Below are 13,316 nucleotides of genomic sequence, written 5' to 3'. Positions count from 1 at the left end.
GGCGTGGCAGCAGTGAGGGGGATCTTTTGTAAAGAACAAAGAAAACATTTAAGTAACAAAAGTCTTACCGCTGTGGCAGTACCTTGGAGACCCAGCAGTAAGGCTAGTAATGGCTAAACAAAATGAGTAACATCTGTATGCATCACACATGGTTTCAAACTGATGCAAGTTAGATGGAGATAGGGTAGATAAAGTGGAAAATACATAAATTAATGCTTTTCTGAAACATTACTATTTGTCAAAACTCAAAAGTAATATTAACTGTATTATTCCCCTTGGGAAAAGTAATTCATTACATTAGTCCTGATATTACTTTTCAGTCACTCATCCTCATTAACCTTCCAAAATTGGGATAACTCAAGTTAAACATCCAATATTCCAAGTAAGTACTGTAAAACTTAAAAAAAGAGCCGAGTCCCAAATAGATGCAGGTCCCAAATAGACATGCACATTTTGATAAATAAACACCCGGGCTACTATTTGTGAAGTTTTACAGTATTGGGAATACTAAACTAGATGGCAATTATTTATAAGGAAAATTCAACAGGAAATTGCACTGTGACATTTTTGGATAATTCAGCTTCAATTAGATTTCTTTATTTTTTTATGGTGATTTATTGCGACACGTTACCACCCAACAGCGTTCCAGAACATAATGTGAATATACCAAGCTGCCCCTAACATTGATGGTGACTGCCTGGATGATGTGAGCGACCTGAGCTGCTGAGGGACTGTGAGGACTTGGACTCAGAGATGAGGGTGAGGAGGTTTGCTGCTGTCACCCAGCCTTCCTTGCTGCTCCGGAGGTTCTTCACAAACCTGGACAGGATCAAGCAAACAGCATTGTTACCCCAAAAACGTATTATTGATGATTCATCTGCCCTTTATGATCAGAAATAATTAACACCTATTCAAAAGCTATTTCTAATTTCATTTGTTGGAATAAAAACGTCTTTGCTTTCATTACATGACTAAAATGTTATCCCTTCCTGGTTTGTTAATGTTGGTTTTCTAAAGGGGCAAACTGGTTTCCATCACATTTGGGCTGAAAATCACAAGTTAATGCAACGATGTGTGAGACAAGTTTAGTACGAAAATATATCCTGCTAGAGCCTACAGACCGGAAGATGTTTACCACTAGAGCTCGATCGATATATCGATCGACCGATAGACCGATATTGGCCTATCACAGATATCGGTATCGGCGTATATGTTGACCGATATGTGCCGTTTTTTTTTTTTTTTTAAGTTATAGAGGCAGCATTTTATGTACCGGTATATGTTTATATTTTGTATATGTTCATATTTGATCCTTTTGCTTATATATTTGCTCTATTTGTGTTTTTATTTATTTATAGGTGTTCATAATTATTAATTCCCCAGTAAAGTTTACAGTTTCAGTGCACTGATGTCATTTTGGACATTGGTTATTGTTAAACTGTAAAATATCCTTCCTCCACTACTTATCTTTGTCACAAGTGTTTGATCATTTGAGGGATCATTGCAAAAAATATATATATATATTTATCTACGTGTATATTATGTATATGTATATAAAGAATATCGTCCGGAATATCAATATTGAGTTTTTTTACTCCCTAATAAATGTATCGGGCGGCATCAGCCGCAAAAATTCAGTATTGGTCGGGCTCTATTTACCACTGTCCGTCTTCCCCTTCTCTGATTAGCTGAACCATGTCTCCGCTCTTGACGGACAGCTCCTGAAGCCCCGCCTTCTCGCAGTCCGCCACAACTGTGTACTTCCCTGGAGCCTGGAGGGGTCGAAGGTCACCACAATCAGCGTTCCAAGTTTGCCTGTTAGCTCACGTTCACTCCGAAAACAATGGTCATAGAACTAAACTACACTAATGAAACACAACCATAGATAATAAACTACTGTAGTGGGGTGATAATCACATATCCAATAACACTTCATCATCAGGCTCACCAGCTTCAATCCCGCTTCATCCTCGGGGTCGGACGTCATGGGGTCCTCGCCGCTGGAGTAGCCATCGTGCTCTTCTGAGGCGTCCACCGAGAGAGATGCCTTCATCCACCCTGGGGGAGGAGGGGAGAGGGGGAGAAACGGGATAACAGAGGGGGATGAGGGAAGAGAATGGGAGATGAGAGGGATTGATAAAAGGGAGGGAGGAAAGGGAGAAGAGGAGGAAGGAGTGAGAGAATGGAAAGTGGGTGAGTGACTTGAGGAAGTGTGGAGAACTGGACGTCTATAGCACACACTCACAGTCACAATAAATTTGAATTCGGAAGTTTACACACACTTAGGTTGAAGTCATTAAAATAAAACTATAGTTTGGCAAGTTACAATTGTTTACAGATCAATTATTTCACTTATAATTGGTCGGGGGGTCTGAGTTCAGAGCAGAAATCCAAGAGCAGAGGTTTCACAAGCGCACAGAAGCAGTTTGACTGCGAGGGCAAGAAATCTGTCTAAGCAACAATATATTTGAGTGCAAGCACAGAGTTGGAGCACAAGAACAGCAAATCTAAGCGCAAGCGGGGGCTATTTGAGTGCGAGGGCGGGGTTTGAGGGAAACAAAAATCGGAACATGAAATCAATAACTCATGTTCTCAAAATGATAGACCGTGCTCTTGAATAAAGATAGGGGGAAATCTCCATAGGGGCCACTAGAGTTTTGTGACATCAAAATGGGGTCACAAGCCAAAAAAGGTTGAGAACCACAGGGTTGGGTTGAGACAGAGAAAGACTGATGGACAGAGAGAGAGAGCTTAGGTTAGGGTTAGGGTTAGGGTTGCGATGAACGTACTTTGGCGTGAAAAGTGATGCCATCTCCTGATGCCATCTACTGGTATTTTGTGAAGTGCACCCGTCCCTTCTGCAGCAGCAAAGCACCCCCACAACATGATGCTGCCAGTGTGCTTCACGGTCGGGATGGTGTTCTTCGGCTTGCAAGCCGTGCCCTTTTTCCTCCAAACATAACGATGACTTGCCAAACTATTTGTTAACATGAAAACTGTGGAGTGGTTAAAAATTAGTTTTAATGACTTCAAGTGTATGTCAACTTCTGACTTCAACTATAGACCCCCTCTCCAAAGTGGCATTAAAATACATCCTGGGTGACTGGACTGTGTTCAGATGCAGCTACACCCCCGTCTGGACATACGGTAATATACTGTAGATAATGTTAACACCAGGTGGATTGGGGGTCAAAGTCACACATCATGCTAAATCTCTTATCTCTCTCTCAATCTCCCAAAATTAAACAATGAAAACAAATGCATACATTTATGCGCACACACACACACACACAACAACCCAAACTCATCCAAAATCCTTGAGAAGGACATGAGGGTGGACAGATCTGAGAGTCTGAATGAGCAAGACCAGTAACTCCACACCGGTGTTATAGTCAAGTCACTAAATCTCGAGTCCAAGTCCGAGTCTCTAAAGAAGAGTCAGAGACCCAGAGTCGAGTCCCCATTACCTGAGGCTGAGTCTGAAGTTTCTGAACATGAGCGTGAATCCACACGTAGGTGGAACACACGTGCCTGCCCTTGCACGAAATTTAAAAATGTCATGTTATTAATATAGCTATCAATATCGTATGCCAAATTATTAGGGCCTATTACAAAAAAAAGTCTTTATTAATTAACAAGTCCGAGTCTCCAACTTCCGAGTCCGAATGCATGAATGCTCAAGTCCAAGTCATCAGTGCTCAAGTCCAAGCCGAGTCACGAGTCCTTAACATAAATCCAGGACTCTGACTCGACTACAACACTGCTCCACATGACTATAAATCAAACCCAAAGGCTTCGTTCAGGTCAGAGACAGCGATTGGTCACAGTCAGTAAAACACAAATCCAAACCAACCTCAGGATTGAAATCAGAGAGAACACGGATCACCCAGATCCATGTCAAGGTAACTCAGCCAACAGTAGAAGGAGAGAAGATCACTGATTCAAGGTAGAGTAGATATCCTGCAAAACCATCTCAATTCATTTAGTTGAAATCTTATTTTTCTTATAGCAAGTGAAAATAATTCTGAAATTGGGTTGAGACAACTCCACTTGTCTCCAATGCAAATTAGCTTGTTTAGAAAAATGGCTTGAATCAAGTGACATTATTTTGGGTACTAGTGGAGCGATTTGGTGTCAGTTGTTCAAGAAAAAAATGCATTGGAAAGAAGTGATCTCAGATTTTACTCTACACATGTAAATCTTCACTGTAACATGATAGAGTAGCAGCCCCTCCTCTTCTTCCTACAGTTACAGTGGAGAGTTTGGCTTGTGGAGAGTTGCAATATGCCAGACGACCAGTAGGAAGGCTTTTTTTTATGTTCGAAATACAGTCAATGGTTTGAAAGTTTGTCACCCTCTACTTCAGAGAATGCTGCAACCAACAGTGTTTTGCTGTGAAACTCCAGCACTTTTTTTGTGGACTAAAGGTCACCTGCCCTTCCATTGGCACGGGGGTGAGTAGATAATGACTGCATTTCTGTTTTCTTTTAGGTGAACAAGATTTTCCTAGACTAAATGACTTGTTAAGATGGATATTTTTGCAGTTCAGTATATAACACTACTACGCTTTACCTCTGGCCAAAGACACAGCACACCACAACCAACCCAAACCACAGCAAACAGCCACAGTGGCTGGTCCTCAGAGCAGCTCTGTACCTCGCCTCTTGCTCTGTAACAGACTAGAGGTACTCATCCATCGGACTCTGCTCAGAGCGACATGGGGACCAGGAGGCACTAGACAGGGAGAAACAGCCAGCAAACCAGTCAGTTGCCCCGTCCTGAGGAACCCAGCTGGTTAGCTAGTCAGTCATTGGCCCCGTCCTGAGTGGTTACATGCTGCCACTCCGACGTGCTGCCACTCCGACGTTCTGCCACTCCGAAATATCGGCACTCAGAAAGGGGGTCTATATTCCCCGTTTTTCACTAACCTCTCCCAGCCCCCACGCCAAACCTAACCTCCCCCCATGCCTAAACCTAACCTCCCCCAGACCCTAACCCAAAACCTAACCTCTCCCACCCCCACGCCTAAACCTAAGGTCGGCATTGCGGCTTCTAAGGTGAACGACCGCCAGTCCGAATAATGGAAGTTAACGTTCGGAGTGGCAGCATGTCGGAAAGGCAGAGGAACCCCGTCCTGAGTAAGCCAGCTGGTTAGCTAGTCAGTCATTGGCCCCGTCCTGAGTAAGCCAGCTGGTTAGCTAGTCAGTCATTGGCCCCGTCCTGAGTAAGCCAGCTGGTTAGCTAGTCAGTCATTGGCCCCATCCTGAGTAAGCCAGCTGGTTAGCTAGTCAGTCATTGGCCCCGTCCTGAGTAAGCCAGCTGGTTAGCTAGTCAGTCATTGGCCCCGTCCTGAGTAAGCCAGCTGGTTAGCTAGTCAGTCATTGGCCCCGTCCTGTGTAAGCCAGCTGGTTAGCTAGTCAGTCATTGGCCCCGTCCTGAGTAAGCCAGCTGGTTAGCTAGTCAGTCATTGGCCCCGTCCTGAGTAAGCCAGCTGGTTAGCTAGTCAGTCATTGGCCCCGTCCTGAGTAAGCCAGCTGGTTAGCTAGTCAGTCATTGGCCCCGTCCTGAGTAAGCCAGCTGGTTAGCTAGTCAGTCATTGGCCCCGTCCTGAGTAAGCCAGCTGGTTAGCTAGTCAGTCATTGGCCCCGTCCTGAGTAAGCCAGCTGGTTAGCTAGTCAGTCATTGGCCCCGTCCTGAGTAAGCCAGCTGGTTAGCTAGTCAGTCAGTGGCCCCGTCCTGAGTAAGCCAGCTGGTTAGCTAGTCAGTCAGTGGCCCCGTCCTGAGTAAGCCAGCTGGTTAGCTAGTCAGTCATTGGCCCCATCCTGAGTAAGCCAGCTGGTTAGCTAGTCAGTCATTGGCCCCATCCTGAGTAAGCCAGCTGGTTAGCTAGTCAGTCAGTGGCCCCGTCCTGAGTAAGCCAGCTGGTTAGCTAGTCAGTCATTGGCCCCGCCCTGTGTAAGCCAGCTGGTTAGCTAGTCAGTCATTGGCCCCGTCCTGAGTAAGCCAGCTAGTTAGCTAGTCAGTCATTGGCCCCGTCCTGAGTAAGCCAGCTGGTTAGCTAGTCAGTCATTGGCCCCGTCCTGAGTAAGCCAGCTGGTTAGCTAGTCAGTCATTGGCCCCGTCCTGAGTAAGCCAGCTAGTTAGCTAGTCAGTCAGTGGCCCCGTCCTGAGTAAGCCAGCTGGTTAGCTAGTCAGTCAGTGGCCCCGTCCTGAGTAAGCCAGCTGGTTAGCTAGTCAGTCAGTGGCCCCGTCCTGAGTAAGCCAGCTGGTTAGCTAGTCAGTCATTGGCCCCGTCCTGAGTAAGCCAGCTGGTTAGCTAGTCAGTCATTGGCCCCGTCCTGAGTAAGCCAGCTGGTTAGCTAGTCAGTCAGTGGCCCCGTCCTGAGTAAGCCAGCTGGTTAGCTAGTCAGTCAGTGGCCCCGTCCTGAGTAAGCCAGCTGGTTAGCTAGTCAGTCAGTGCCACCAACCAAATAATCGCACTGAAACACAGGAGAAATGGGCTTCTCAAAACCTCATTTTACTCTGCAGGGGAGAAGAGGTCAGTAAAGTAATCAGAGAACTGGTTGTTGGTTTAGTACATCAATCATTCAGTCCTTCATTCATCTCAATGAAAAAGAAGAAAAATGTAATTGGACACAGTGCCTCCACAAGTCAACAGTGCAAACCTGTCACTCGATGATGCCATGTCTGTGGATGAAGGCAAAAATGGATGTCGTTCTAGGACCACAAACCCCAAATCTGCATTCTGTACTTGGCCAATTCCCCCTGCTGTCCCGGTCGTTGTCCCAGCTGATCTGGGGAGAGTTGTAGGCTAGCACATGCTTCCTCCGATACATGTGCAGTCGCCAGCCGCTTCTTTTCACCTGACAGCGAGGATTATGCTATTAGCCTGTTCTGTTTCACATCCCACCCAAATCAGCCATTTTGTGTCTAAAATGCAGGAAGTAACAGAGGTGCAATGCAAGACATTAGAGTGCTGGGACTGAACCAGCTGTCCTGATTTGGGTGGGATGTGAAATAGGCGTATTCCCCCCAGTTCCCCTTCCACCTGAACAGGTGCCCCGACCGACCAGAGGCGGCACTAGCGACCAGGACACATACAGTACCCTTAATCCGGCTTGCCCAACCAAGCTAGGACTATACATATTTTTCCCTACACAACTACAACATTGCAATGTGGGATGACAAGATGGACAGGGTGAAGAACAGCTTCTACTGGTGACTGATGTCTGGAAAACCATTAAAACCAGTTGAATCCCTCCACACAAGAAACAACTGAGATCTACACGCTGAAGACACACAACTACCAGGCATGTACTACACTGTAATGGGATGGGGGGGTGAGCTATGGTCTGACGGGTTGGACTAGCAGAACCATATACCTTTGAACCCAGACAGTGTGGGATCGCTCTTGACCAAGTGGCGTTTGGAGCTGTGCTCAGGGCTCAGAGCCGAGCCTAGCAGACGGCGCAAAAAAAGCCAAAGAGAAGGACAAACAAAGAGGTAAGTTGGATGAGAAAGGAAAGAAGTGCAGAGAAGCAACGATTAAAAGCAACAATCTGATTGGACGTCCAACGTTAACATCTAACGTTTGGGTAAACTTTGACCTCTTCTCTAAACATCACAGGGCAAACAAATAAGAAAAACATTTATGCTCTTCCCCCTTAAAATAGCTACTATGCTGTGTATATCATAAAGATTCATTTCATCGTATAAAATATGTTCAAAACTTTTCTTATTTACCATTTTTTTTGGTGTAGTATTATTAGTAGTAGTAGTAGTAGTAGTAGTAGTAGTAGTTTTGTTTTTACAAAACACCAAAACAATTTAACTAGAAAGACAGTCAGACTGCTTGGCTAAGGTCTTGAACTCCAAGGCCTTTGGGGAATTTGCGGCCAATGCGATCACTGGACAATGAAAGGAAGAGAGTACATGTGCTAACTGATGTGTGAGGAAATCTTTCTTTCTCTAGTGATGTACCTGGTGGGCAGACCATGCCCAGAGGAAATGTTAGACTTTTACCTCCATGGGGCAGAGTGTCTGCAAGATAGAAACAGGGATCAGTTCACCTCACAGTGAATGCTAAGTGCATTGCATTGGGCTTTGAAGTAGGGTTAGACAGATTTGTTGATTTGCAGAAATATTATTAGAAATATTTATTAACTAGAACGACCGCAACGCAGACTTATGCCACCATTAGTTCATTCTTGAGTCCAAATCGCCATTTGAGGCAAATTGGAAGAAATTCCATCAAGGCGCTCCTGAGATGTTACGTTACAGAGCTTGGAAATTGAGTGCATGAGGTCACAGTGACCTTGAACTTTGACCCCCAAAATGTAATCAGTTCATCCTTGAGTCCAAGTGGACTTTTGAGGCAAATTCGAAGAAATTCCATCAAGACATTCCTGAGATATCACGTTAACAAGCTTGAAAATGGCATTGGAGAGGTCACAGTGACCTTGACCTTTGACCTTTGATAACCAAAATGGAATCAGTTCATCCTTGCATCCAAGTCGATGTTTGAGCCAAATCAGAAGAAATTCTATCAAGCCGTTCTTGAGATATTGCGTTAACGAACTTGGGAATGGCGTTCGTGAGGTCACAGTGACCTTGAACTTTGAACACCAAAATGTAATCAGTTCATCCTTGAGGCCAAGTTAATGTTTGAGGCAAATTTGATTAAATTCCGTCAAGGCATTCCTGAGATATGGCGTTAACAAGCTTGAAAATGGCGTTGGAGAGGTCACAGTGACCTTGACCTTTGATCACCAAAATGTAATCCGTTCATCCTTGCGCCCAAGTCGACGTTTGAGCCAAATTGGAAGAAATTCATCAAGCCGTTCTTGAGATATCGCTTTAACGAACTTGGGAATGGCATTTGTGAGGTCACAGTGACCTTGACCTTTGACCACGAAAATCTAATCAGTTCATGCTTGAGTCCAAGTCGATGTTTGAGGCAAATTTGATCAAACTCCGTCAAGGCATTCCTGAGATATCGCGTTAACAAGCTTGAGAATGGCGTTCAAGTGGTCACAGTGACCTTGACCTTTGACCACCAAAATCTAATCAGTTCATGCTTGAGTCCAAGTCGATGTTTGAGGCAAATTTGATGAAATTCCGTCAAGGCATTCCTGAGATATCGCGTTAACAAGCTTGGAAATGGCGTTCGAGAGGTCAGTGACCTTGGAGTTTGACCACCAAAATCTAATCAGTTCATGCTTGAGTCCAAGGCGATGTTTGAGGCAAATTTGATGAAATTCTGTCAAGGCATTTCTGAGATGTTGCGCTACAAGCTTGAAAATGGCGTTCGAGAGGTCACAGTGACCTTGGCCTTTGACCTTTGACCACCAAAATCTAATCAGTTCATCCTTGAGTCCAAGTCGATGTTTGAGGCAGATTTGATGAAATTCGGTCAAGGCATTCGTGAGATATCCCGTTAACAAGCTGGAAAATGGCGTTTGAGAGGTCACAGTGACCTTGACCTTTGACCACCAAAATCTAATCAGATCATCGTTGAGTCTAAGTCGATGTTTGAGGCAAATTTGATCAAATTCCATCTAGGCGTTCCTCAGATATCGCGTTAACGAACAGCGGACGGACGGACATACGTACGTACGTACGGACGGACAACCCGGATCCATAATGTTGACCTTTGACCACCAAATAAAAATAAAAATCTGATATGGTCCAGTCTCTGATATGATGCAGTGTGTTTGATTATATTTTAGTAGTAGTAGTAGTAGTAGACTAGTAGTAGTTGTAGTAGTAGTAGTAGTTGTACTAGTAGTAGGCATAAAAATGTCAGATCAGATTTACAGGTTTTGAATATTGACACAAAATATTCGGTTTTGTCCTTTGAAAGCTCCTATTAGTCAAAGATAATTGAGACTCCCATTGTATATGCCAGTGGTTCCCAAATGCTGTCCTGCGAGGCACGTCCAGGTGTGCTGTTGGATTTTGTGACAACCAGGGGTTAAACTGAGCTGCCTGGGGCCATCAACGAAAAAGGGGACTCAAACAGCTATAGATTTATTATGAAACATACAATTATGTCACTATTCTAACTGATGAAAACCTCTAAATAACGTGCAAAAGAACACAACACACTTTTAAAAAATCAGCATTGTCCGAGTGCATTTCAAACAATTTCAAAAGGGGAAAAGATGAAAAGTAAATCAATAATTTTTCACTTTTGTCTCTTGTTAGCTGATGGGAGCACCGGCACGCTCCCCCAAAAAACCCCATCAAAACAGAAAGAGAGTATGACGATGACATAAGAAAAAGGTGCATTCAATGAAGAGAGTCAACTAGCAGCCTATTGTCAGTCGGTCAGACAGCACAGATGGACTAACAGTTTTGTTCCCCCTTTTTTGTGGATGGAAAGGTAGAGAGGGAAATGAGTCAGAAACTGACAAGTTTAATAACAGAATGTAAATTGCTCTGATATTCTGCTTAAACAATTACTTGGATTGATTAAATGGTGTGTTGCTGCTCTGATTTAAAAAAAGTAAGTTTCAAATTAATTCTTGAATTATTTTGCTGAGTAGCCTAAATAAGTGTAAGTAAAAAAGAAAAAGACTACAGACTATTTTGCATTCATATGAATACAAGTGTTCCTTGAGATTTTTGCTTGCCCTTTGGTGTGCCTTAGGCACAACAAGTTTGAAAACCACTGGTATATGCAATACCCACTAATGCCACTAATCCGATGAGCACTACGACTACAATACATCACTGTGAGCCAATTCTACAACCTCCTCTAGCCTGCTACCATTACCTTTCTGACTCTTGAGATTGCTGAAGCCCTGCAACGTAAAACGCTTTTTAGCCACTGAGGACCTGTCACTGGTGGGACTGGTCACTGAGGACCTGTCACTGGTGGGACTGGTCACTGCTTCATCTGGAGGCAATGGTTTGAAATGGAGAGAGGACAGGAGGGAGCGAGGAACAGCAACAGAGAGGCAGAGAGGCAGAGGGGTCGAGGCGTCGTGAGGAGATGAAGAAAAAGAGATTTCAGATTAACAGGAGAAACGGGCAAAGCAAGCCGAGTAAATGCCGACACTCTTCTTTAAATAACCCAATCGGCAGAATAAAATGTCAACATTGTATGTTTCTGCAATCCACTGATATGTACAATCTCAGCGTGAATTTTAAACAAAACATCAGCCTTTTACGTTCCTAAAATGTGGCATTTTACGTTTCCACAAACCTACAATCTCAACATAAATCTGAAAGAAAATGGTGGTTAATTTGAAAACCGACCTCGCTGCCTTTCCAACGTTAAATGCAAATAAAACAAATTGAACAACTTTGGTTATGTTTAGGCTCCCTGCCACCACCCACATGTCCCTATCCACTCCCCCAACCCACCCCTCCAATCACCACTTTCTACGACCTTCCTATCCCTAGCTATGGCCCCTTTTCCCCAGCCCCGCCCCCTCCCTTTAAGTCGGTGAAATCCAAGGTACAGTTTATGTTGGTATGCTTAGAAAAACTATTTGAGCATTACTACTTTTGTTAACTGATAAATCAGGTTAGGGTCAGGGTTCCACTGTGATCAACCAATCACCTTTGAGTTTGGGCGAGGAAGAAAGGCTGGGGTCGGTGGTCGGACTCAGCTCTGCCTTCTTCTCCTCGTGCTTCTTCTGGTTCTTCTGACTGTTGCTACGAAATGGACTGGAGATGAGAAGATTGATAAGCAAAACTGATTTGTGGTCATGCACGGGTGTGTGTGTGTGTGTGTGTGTGGATATGGGATTTTGATTGATTAATAAATAAAGAAAAAACATCGCATGGATGCAACTGGGACGTATCCTCAGTGATGTACCCTGGGGTCATAGGATGTTTCGGGTCTCGCAACATCATACACCCTCGCCCAGGTGACCCAGCCGGGGCTGGCCAAGCCCCAACTTATGTCCCAATAGCTACCCGGCCGGGCTCCTCCCTCGTCTCACCAGGTCTACGACCTGTGCGCTGCACCAGACTCCCCTGCTCCAAACATCTCATTCCGAGGTGATGGTATCTTGGTGGATACCATGCAGTACCAGTACTTGGTGGCACTGCAGACTCCACTTGCGGCTTGAATGGCCCTCCTAAAAGGCCTCTCGTGGATTGTTGGGCTTCTTCCTCACGGAAGACGCAGGCTGGGGAGCTAACCCATACTGCTACCCGGGTGCCGTCCCTGTTCCGGCTGTCAACTGACTCTCCAGTAGTCACTAGTCTTTCCTGGTTGTCACATAGTCTATTCCTATGAGTCACTGGCTAAGCCAGGCTACATAATAGACTTGAGTATACATGTATGTTATTTCAGAGATTTCTCCAACAAGGATAGAATTCTGGGGGAAAGGGTGACTCCTTGGAATTTAGTCAAATCTAAAAGATATGGAATATGGGCACAAAGTAACAGCAGCTTAAATAAAAAAGCAAAATAAATCATTATTGGGATATATAAACGGTATATACACATACATATGTATATATATATATGTATATATATATATATATATATACATATATACACCGTATACATACATACATACATACATACATACATACACATACATACATACATACATATATATATATATATATATATATATATATACAGTATATACAGTATATATATATATATTTGATTGATTGGTTGATTTGACTTTGTTTATACTGTGATTGTTATTTATGATGACTGAATAAAATTACATTACATATATATATATATATATATATATATATATATATATATATATATATATATATATATATATATGTATATGCAGGTTGTTTACCAACACAAAATATCAGCTATCAGCTGTTTCAAACCAAAAATATCAGATGACACCAACCTGAGGCAGATGGAGGAGTTGTTGCTGGTGGGACTGGGGGAAACGCAGTCTGAGCTCTTCTGTTGAGTGGCTTCTGAAACACAGTCAAACATTTAGACACACAGAGAGCAGGTGTGTGTGTTAGGGCATTCACAACTACTGCATTTTAGTAGTCATCGACTACTCCCAAACAGTAGTAGACTAGTCACCTGTTAAAAAATGTAAAATGATAAATTCTCATAAAAAAAAGTCTCAAAAACAGCCAGAAAATGGTTAACTAATGTAGGCGGGACCAACCTGGGGGTATTTGAAATATCAGATTCTTGATTGGCTCCGAGAGGCTGTTTACAAATGAGCCGCTAAACCTCAGCAACTTGTCTGAGTTGTAGATATAGCGACTGCAGTAACAACATAGACAAGTCTTTCCCTCTCTAAATACCTTACATTCTTTTATTTAACATGGCATCATGTAGACAATGATTGTTCAAACAAATC

The 13,316-nt window shown here is 43.6% G+C and overlaps 1 protein-coding gene across 1 annotated transcript in view; it reads right to left on the bottom strand.

Moving 5' to 3' along the window:
* LOC310772738 (guanine nucleotide exchange factor DBS-like) overlaps positions 1–13,316 on the bottom strand; it is a 153,793-nt gene that overhangs the window by 359 nt on the left and 140,118 nt on the right. The window contains exons 25-32 of the mRNA XM_083632647.1: positions 12,843–12,915; positions 11,570–11,676; positions 10,778–10,900; positions 7,383–7,457; positions 4,657–4,734; positions 1,949–2,058; positions 1,660–1,772; positions 716–819 (exon numbers count right to left, since the gene is read on the bottom strand). Coding sequence (XP_083488773.1) covers positions 716–819; positions 1,660–1,772; positions 1,949–2,058; positions 4,657–4,734; positions 7,383–7,457; positions 10,778–10,900; positions 11,570–11,676; positions 12,843–12,915 — 783 coding nt within the window. The remainder of the gene's footprint in view (positions 1–715; positions 820–1,659; positions 1,773–1,948; positions 2,059–4,656; positions 4,735–7,382; positions 7,458–10,777; positions 10,901–11,569; positions 11,677–12,842; positions 12,916–13,316) is intronic.

The sequence above is a fragment of the Poromitra crassiceps genome (assembly GCF_964638095.1).
Source record: "Poromitra crassiceps genome assembly, chromosome: 3".
Lineage (NCBI taxonomy): Eukaryota > Metazoa > Chordata > Actinopteri > Beryciformes > Melamphaidae > Poromitra > Poromitra crassiceps.
The sequence above is the reverse complement of the archived record's forward strand: the minus strand, read 5'-3'. Positions and strand labels throughout refer to the sequence as shown.